Consider the following 8,587-nt stretch of genomic DNA (forward strand, 5'->3'; position numbering starts at 1 on the left):
GGTGTCTAATGTTCACGGTGAGGAATGGGGTCTTTGTGTTTTGGGTTGTAGGGAACTGAAGCTGTTTCTCATGTGAGGGAGAAGTCTATGTAAGGGGAATGGCGCGTGGAATGCCCAGAATGCTTGCGGCCTGAATAGTAGGTCCACGCCCCCAGCAACAGGTCACGCTTCATCGCTAGTTTGTCCCATGGGTGAGAGTTCAGGGCCGCTCCTGTCGTTCCTCTAAAGAAGGGTCAAGGGTCACAATCTCACCAAGAGCTAGGCTTTCCTCTTCGTATCAGCAGGGGAGCAGAAGGGACCTTCCCCTTCTTCCCACACAGACCCACATCTCCAAAGGCTTGCATTCTCTGCATACATCCCTCACACAAGCTCTTACCGGTGAGCTTGGCTTGAAGTTGAGTGAGGGAGGGACTCCACTCTAGTCTAGTCTAAAAAGCAACCACACAACTGCATAGATTTAAAGGGATAGTTCATCCAAAAATGTACATTCTGTCATCATTTACTCACCCTCATGTTGTTCAAAATCCATATGACATTCTCTCTTCAGTGGAACACAAAAGGAGATGTTTGTCAGAATGTTAGTCTAAGTCACCATTCACTTTCATTGAATCTTTTTTCTATACAATGAAAGTGAATGGTGACTGAGACATTCTGCCAAACATCTCCTTTTGTGTTCAACAGAGGAAAGAAAGTCAATGGTTTGGAAATGCTGTAGAGGATTAATCTTTTAACGGATAATGACTGCTAGATAGAATTCTATATTTATAATTTATTAAATGGGTGTGACTTAACACTCGTATTTTTCGAACTCCCAGAATTGGTTCTGTGCTTACTTTAAAAAATTACTAGTAAAAGAGTACTCACGAGTTTTATAATATTATTAATATTTTTTGTCAAAACAAACTTTTGTCCACCAAGACATGTTGTGTAACCAACATGCAGGTTGCCATTTTGCTGTCATATGACAAAAAACAAAAAAAAACAAAAAAAAAAAAAAAAAAAACACCTTTAGACACTAATGACTGATATGAGGTTAAAAAAAATAACACTTGTTGACTTTTTAATTAGAAAGCACATTTTGTTTAGGCCATATGTAGAAACCTTGAGAAAATGTCTAGATATTCTTGACTCAAAAATGAATGATACTTGTAAAAAATATTTTTTACTTTGAAAAATTTTTGCATTCTATTTATTTATTTTTTTAACTAATGATCAAGTTGTGTACACTCTCATGTACTCAAGGTGCACGGAATGTTTTTCAATACCATTTACTTGATGGTTACTCCACATCCAAAATCATTAAATTTATTGTTTTATTTTTTGTTGAAAATGCTATAAATGTTTTTCAAAAACGTACGAAACCAAACTGGATGCAAAGATTGCATCTCTACGAACTTGACACATTTTACACAAGATTTTTTTTTAAAGATTTATAATTTTTATTACCTCAGACAAACTTTGTCAATGACCCAGATATCAAATTGTATTATTCATTACATGTTTTCTTTATCCATTAAATATAATTAATTTATTATATATATATACTTTTATTTTTTACCCATAACCCTAACTTTACAATATAAAATGTAATAGTTGAAACCAAAAGTAGGCAGAAAACACTGGAAATAAATAAATAAATAAACATCCATTCATTGGCGATTCGTTATTAGAGTTCAGTCTGCTATGGAGCAGGCTAACCCATACAACCCATTGTGTATTGGAGATGTTAAATTGCCCAATTTGATAATCCTGTTCTCAGTTTGTGGTCATCTGCACCAAACGGAAAACATGGCGTTCAAAGAGTGGGATGTGCTATTTTTAGCTCTGTCTCTTTCCTCCAGGTTGCCATATCTAATCAATATCGACAGTGCTCTGTTTCGTTATTTTTAAGAGGCGAAATTAGGTACCTTTTGGCACAATATTTATACAACAAAGCTAGGCTACCACGCCACATTATTAATACGTTTCAAGGATTCTCACCTAAATTAAGTACATCAAACTATTCAAAATGAAAGCGGATGTTATCATGGAAACAGTGCTAATGCAGAGGCTGCTTCCCATTAACATTTGACAACATTAGTCAAGCCACAAGCTGGGAATTATCCGTGGGGGGAAGGGTAGACTAGGAGATGTTAAAAAGGAAATTCACACACATTTCCTGCTTGTGGGATCGTTACAAATCGACTACGTCCTGCTCTTTTGTTGAGACTGCATGACCTCATGCTGCTGCGTCATAAACGCGTTTTACTACTCCAGTGCGCGAGCTCAAGAGCATTTTTTTCTCTCATAGCCTGCGTTCAACAAAACGGAACAGCTTGAATCTTAACTTTTTTTTTTTTTTTTTTTTTTTTTTTCACAAGACCGATCGTACCCGAGTCCCTGACCTGTTTTCTGATTACACAAAATGAGGATAAAGTTCACGCCACTCTCTTCAGGCATAAAAATTAACCCATGCTTACGCTAAAATGGTGATGAAACCCAGAAGGGTCAGTTTCACTAATGTTTTGGACTAAACGACGTTATCTAACGTCACTAACATGCATTTTGCTTCGACACAGTTTCACATGCTTAGTGCGTCATAGTCTCTCTCCCCCCTCTCTCTCTCTGTCTCCCCCCACCACCATTTTCTGGGTTATCATGAGTATTTTAGTTACTTACGCCTTATTAATAACAATACAGCATGCTTAAATCGCCAAATTGATACGCAGTTACATTAAAGATCGTTTCAATGGGATATTTGACGCATATAGCAGCTCAAGACCTCAACAGGTAATGCATAGAAAACATGAATCAAAGTAGTAGTAGCCGCCTTTTTCATGTAATCCGCTTTGACATTGCCCTTGTGACAAAAAGCCCCCATTCTTCCATTCATAAAATCTTGAAAGCGCGCATGCGCAGTGAAGTCCAGAGCGCTCCCATTCATAAAAGTGTAACCCCCACATTTGCGCCCTGAGTCGTAATGCCCACCCATTCACAAAAAAAAAAAAAAAAAAAAAAAAAAAAAAACCTGTCAAAGCATCTGCGCAGTACGCTTCTAACCCTCCCATTCATAAAAAGCCATTTCCCTCACGCAGTTGCAACATCGTATAGAGAAGACTGTGTCCTTACTGCAGTGCACATCGCACGGAGAGTCGTCCGGATTTTCCCCTCCGTGGCTTCATTTGGATCTATTTCTTTCAAATCTGATACTGGAATATAATGCTAAACTGTGTTCACCTGACAAGGAAATGATTTGTTTTCTAAAGCAAGTGAGTTTTTCGTTTATTTTCCATAAATATAGGTGTTTATACTCAACAATTATTCTAAAACCTAACATAATGATATTTGTAGTGCAGCACAATCCTATAACACGGGTTTATTTTCTTTTTCCAAATCGCGACCGAGCCGTTTCCGTTTTGCTGGCTTATCAGAAAGCGCCGATATACAGCCGTTCTTCTGCAACACGGTGTCCCTGTATTTGCGCTTGTGTAAATATTTAACTACGGAAACTTACCGCGGCAGGGTCGTCGGCGAGTTAACATTGACATGTACACGAGGGGCAGGTGGAAATGCGAGGTGAAAAAGAGAACGTTTAGTGTTGCGTATCTTTTTCGGTCTCATTCCCTCGCACGAGCAACGCTTTCATTCGAATATCATCGCGTGACGCTCCACTGCAGCTCTCGCCTATGCTCGTCATTCGGTCAGGTGGTCTTGACATGTCATCTTCAGCATAAAAATATCATTTTCGTGGGTAAAACACTAAACGGCGACGATTCACAGCGCATTGTATCGAAGTTCTGGACGTTTTTATTTTCTGGTAAAAAAAGAAATGTAGCTAACGGTTACTAGACAAGTACGCCGTTGTAAGTCAAGTCTGCTTTGAAAATGAAATAGTAACAATTCAGGCACGTCAGCATATAAAAAGCCGTTTTAGACGAAATCGCTTCAGAGTATGTAGGTTTACTGCTTTACAAGGGAAACGCAATGTCTCCAGTCAATGCCACTTCAATATAGTGCATAAGCTTACGCAAAAATCCTGCAACAGGTTGATTCCCCTCAGCTTGTAGAAAATAGTTTTGTTTAGCGCTCTCTTAAAAAATAACAAATAGTTAAAACCTTTTACAAAACCGTGTAACCAAAATATATATGACTTAAAACGTGTCTATGGGAGGATTTTACTATTAAAACTCTTGATTGATAACGTCAGAATACTCGTCATATGCTTCGTTTGATTTTACGAGCAATCTTAACTGTTGGTTAATCTTTGTCATCTCACATTTCTCAATTATTCAGAATAGACCCTTCCTTAACAAGGCGTATCTCGTAGGCTTGCAGTTAAACTACTTATAGAAATAATAGTAATGAATTTGAAAATTGGATTGATGGATTAAACATTTTGTTACATTACCTTTCTGTTCTCATAACAAATTATAACTATAAAGCCATAATTCCATGTTAATGTAATCAAATATGTTTGTTTTATGTACCTTGTGTTTTCATACAGTGGTCACTTTCACACAAACCTTTGTCTTTAAAATGTAGAATATTAGATGATTTGTGAAGAGTAGAAGTATACTTGGTCTGCTTTGACCAAAATGGGTGACTGTCGTCCTGTTAGAGTATTTTTCATTACTAAGTTGTGCTGTTATCTCCGCAGGAGTGCTAAATGCCATCCTGAGCTCTGGTATATGAGGAACACAACCTACAGATGGAGTCAAGGGTTCCTCACCACATTCCTGGAGTCTCCTCCTCCATTATGGTGCAACCATTGCTAGACAGCCGCATACCCTATGGACGGCTCCAGCACCCATTAACTATCTACCCCATTGACCAAATGAAATCTTTACATTTGGAGAATGACTACATCGACACCCCTGCGGTGATCTCACAACAGCCACCGAGCCACAAGGCAGCCACAAGGGGGCAGGAAGTCCTGCTGGGAGCCCCACACCATCATAATCTTTCCCGCTGCAAGGTCCCAGATGCCACCACACACCCCTGGATTTCATTCAGCGGTCGGCCCAGCTCCATCAGCAGTAGCAGCAGCACCTCATCTGACCAACGGCTGCTGGACCATGCAGCTCCACCCCCTGTTGTGGATCCATATACCACTGGCGGTGGCCACGGCAGGACCCTCACTGCAGAGCAACCCAAGGTGGTGAGCTCCAAGACCCAGAACATGAAGGCAGTGGGGTCTTTGCCATTAGAGAAGAAGCATGTGCCGTTGTGCGAGAAGTGTGGCAAATGCCGATGCACCGAGTGCACGTTACCACGGACCTTGCCGTCATGTTGGGTCTGCAACCAAGAGTGCCTGTGTTCAGCGCAGAATCTAGTGGACTCTGTCACTTGCATGTGTCTAGTCAAGGGCGTCTTCTATCACTGCACTGAGGATGAGGATGATGAAGGCTCCTGCGCTGACAAGCCATGCTCTTGCTCACACTCGAACTGTTGTGCCCGGTGGTCCTTCATGGCAGCCGCTTCATTGGTCCTGCCTTGCCTGATGTGTTACTTGCCTGCCACTGGTTGCACCAAGCTCTCGCAGAAGTGCTACGATGGCCTCAGCCGTCCAGGCTGCCGCTGCAAAAGCACCCAAACCTGCAATGCGGCAGAGGTCAAGGCCTGTCCTGTGGAGAAACAGGCATCCTGATGGCCAGAAATGGAGTGTACAACAGAGACTCGTGAGCAAAATTTGTAGGACCCTCTACAGCAGTGGTGTTCTTCTCGAAAATCATGGTACTTAAGGTTCACGCATGACCCTCGCGCTGAAGGTATTCTGCCCGTAAATCAGTAGCAAAGTTCGAACAACGGGCACAAACCATTACTCGTTCGTCAAGTACTATAAAGGAAAGGCCAGCAGTTCCTTTTCCTGGGGGTTTCTCAAGATGGCTGTGGAATCAAGTTGTTCTGCCATTTCATCTCCAACTTGCTAACACAGAATGCTGCATTTTAGCAAAATGTCAGTTTGAAAGAGTCCAATCTCTTGTCTGATGTTCATTTACTTTTTGAGTGGCTTTGAAAAGTCAAAGTACAAAGTACATATCACCCATACAAGAACACTCTATACTTCAGCAATCCCCCTCAGAATCTGGCACTGAGTAAAGGTTGCAGCGAATTCCAAGCTGATAACACGTCACAATCAAAATAACCAGACTTCATCTCAGTGCACAGTACATTTACAAGCTTGTTCTAGAGCTTTATTTCCTCTCTTGTTTGAAATGCAAGCATAGGAGGTCATTTTGTTGCATTGAAGGATTCCCTAGACATCCCTAAATGCAATGTGTACCATTGCGAAAGACATGAATCAAGACCACCCATCACCGTTACTGCTTGACAGGATGTTTTCTATCTTCTATGAGTACAGATTGTTTGACTTTTTGATGGCAAATAGGTGGAATAGCTTTCATAATTCCCTTTTTGACAACATACATGAACTTCCACAATAATTCTTCCAAATGTTAGCGATTAAATTTGTTGTAGAAAATGACCTCAGGGATCATCAGTTCATTTAAATTATGTACCGCATGTGAATTCAGCTTGGAATGAATTTGGTGGCTAAAGTTAAGGAAACAGGCGGAGGCATTATTTAAAGAAATCACGACGCAGCATTTCAGACACCAAGCAGTCATAAGCTATGGGGAGAATTGGGTCAGTGGTTACGGGAAAGGAGAAGCTATAAAGTTAGCTTATATTGATCTGCCGCTGATAAACAAAACCAACTGTATCACTATTATAAATTAGACAAAAGCACAGTATTATGTACAGTAGCATGTACAAAGTGTTTCACTGTAGTTGGACAGATTCCTCTAGTTTACTATGCACCATACCGCCACCAAACATAATGTGCCCTAGTATCGAACTGCTTTCTCAACATATATTTTTGTTATGTGTATAGAGTATAGATATTTTGCCAAAGGAGTGCCCCATAGAGTTTTAGTTGACCATTTTTATAATAGTTTGCAAGTGGGCATGGATTGTTGTACTCTAGCCAATTAGTGCAACAGTAAGCTCTTAAAGGTACAGTACTCTGCTTCCAAGGATTCCTTGTCTTGGGAGCATGAGGGAATATTGTCTGCCTGCTCAATACAAACTGACGGTTCACACATTTATACCGAACTAACACCTCGCTCATGTAGTCCCACATACTCCAATGTTTGTACTTGTTGCACAAATCAGAATAAGCAAATACACTACTGTTCTTAGTCTTGAATGTATAAGACTAGGGTTTACGTCTTTGCAGTCTAACCCGTGGATAGGTGCCAGAGTAGTTGTGGATGGAGAGGCTTACATAGCTGCATAGGGAAGAGTTGCAAATGTACCATAGATATTATAGAGTTTTTGACCTATGCAGGTTACACGCTCTTGTAAAAAGTCTTGAGAAAACTTGCTAAAATATGTTTTAAATGTCCTGAGGAATTGCATGGTACAATTTAATTATGATTCCGTACAAAAGTATATAAATGAATTATTATATTTTTGGGTGCGGCTGGGGGTTTGGATTATGTGGCTGTGGCATAGTAGGTAGGGTGTTTAGGTATTTTCAATTACAAGCACTTGATTTAGAAAAGTGTGCCAGGCAATAAAAATACCTCTGTTAATGCTAGCCATGCCTCATTAGCACGAGAGAGGCGAGGCTAATTCCCTGTTCCTCTGTGCCCCTGAAACTGTAGATTTAATTGAACTCACTGAAGGAACGCCATTTCATCATGGTCAAGGTTTTTCCCCCCTCTTTTTTTCTGTAATTTCCTCCTTCCTCCTAAAATGGTGCACCATCTTCAGTGCTTGACTGACATATACAGCTGCTGTGCGAAAACTTGTCTGGGAGGAACGGGAATTTCTCTCAAGTGACATTCCATTCCATCTTATTTGGTGTTGCTTTTCGCCCTACCTTCTCTTATACTGTTAATTATTCACATTCCTTTCGACTAGAGAAAAATACACACTCAAAAAAGCTGTAAAATACAAACTTTATTGTTGTTTGCTTATTAAATGATCTTCCTTCTCGCACCTCAGTGCTGAGGTGTTTTCATCAGGACGCTGTGACTACATCTGTTCGTGGTATATTTTCTTGGCCACTATAGAAACCCATTAGATTTAACCCACTTTAAGCCGCCTTCCAAACCGGGGTTGTACTCTTCTGAGTTACTTTTGCTTCATTGTTAATGTTGAGAATTAAAGAAAAGAGCAATGTGCTTTTGTTTTGTTTAAAACAAACAAACAAACAAACAAAAAATCTCTCACACATATGAAGATGTCCCTTTATAGATATATTTATTTTGAAGTTCTATTTTATATAGTATTTATTTAGATGCCTACTTTTGTTTGTGAATAAAAGCTTATGTCAAAACGGAATGTACATTGAAATCGGAAAATATATATTGTTAAATATAAAACTGCTTGTGTCGTGTCTTCAATGTCATTACATTCATACACAACATGCTGTTGGAAAACATATTATAATGCATTTACATGTCACTTTGCATAATTTTACAACAATTTAAAGGAAGATTCAATACATGTTAAGTTAAATCCATAGCATGTTTGCCAATGTTGATTATTATAAAAAATAATTTCAACTCGTTCCTCATTTTGGTAAAAATAAAAAATAAAA

The 8,587-nt window shown here is 39.6% G+C and overlaps 1 protein-coding gene across 1 annotated transcript; it reads left to right on the forward strand.

Moving 5' to 3' along the window:
• Positions 1-3,094: 3,094 nt before the first annotated feature.
• Positions 3,095-8,369, forward strand: LOC127429363 (protein sprouty homolog 4-like). Its single transcript, XM_051678353.1, has 2 exons — positions 3,095-3,248; positions 4,637-8,369. The coding sequence occupies exon 2, from the start codon at positions 4,688-4,690 to the stop codon at positions 5,624-5,626; it is 939 nt and encodes a 312-aa protein (XP_051534313.1). The 5' UTR covers positions 3,095-3,248; positions 4,637-4,687; the 3' UTR covers positions 5,627-8,369.
• Positions 8,370-8,587: the final 218 nt, after the last annotated feature.

Source organism: Myxocyprinus asiaticus, chromosome 38 (genome assembly GCF_019703515.2).
Source record: "Myxocyprinus asiaticus isolate MX2 ecotype Aquarium Trade chromosome 38, UBuf_Myxa_2, whole genome shotgun sequence".
Taxonomy (NCBI): domain Eukaryota; kingdom Metazoa; phylum Chordata; class Actinopteri; order Cypriniformes; family Catostomidae; genus Myxocyprinus; species Myxocyprinus asiaticus.

What these genes read in the sequence shown, in the direction of transcription:
- LOC127429363 (XM_051678353.1), top strand. Translation starts at nt 4,688, where the DNA reads ATGGAGTCAAGGGTTCCTCACCACATTCCTGGAGTCTCCTCCTCCATT.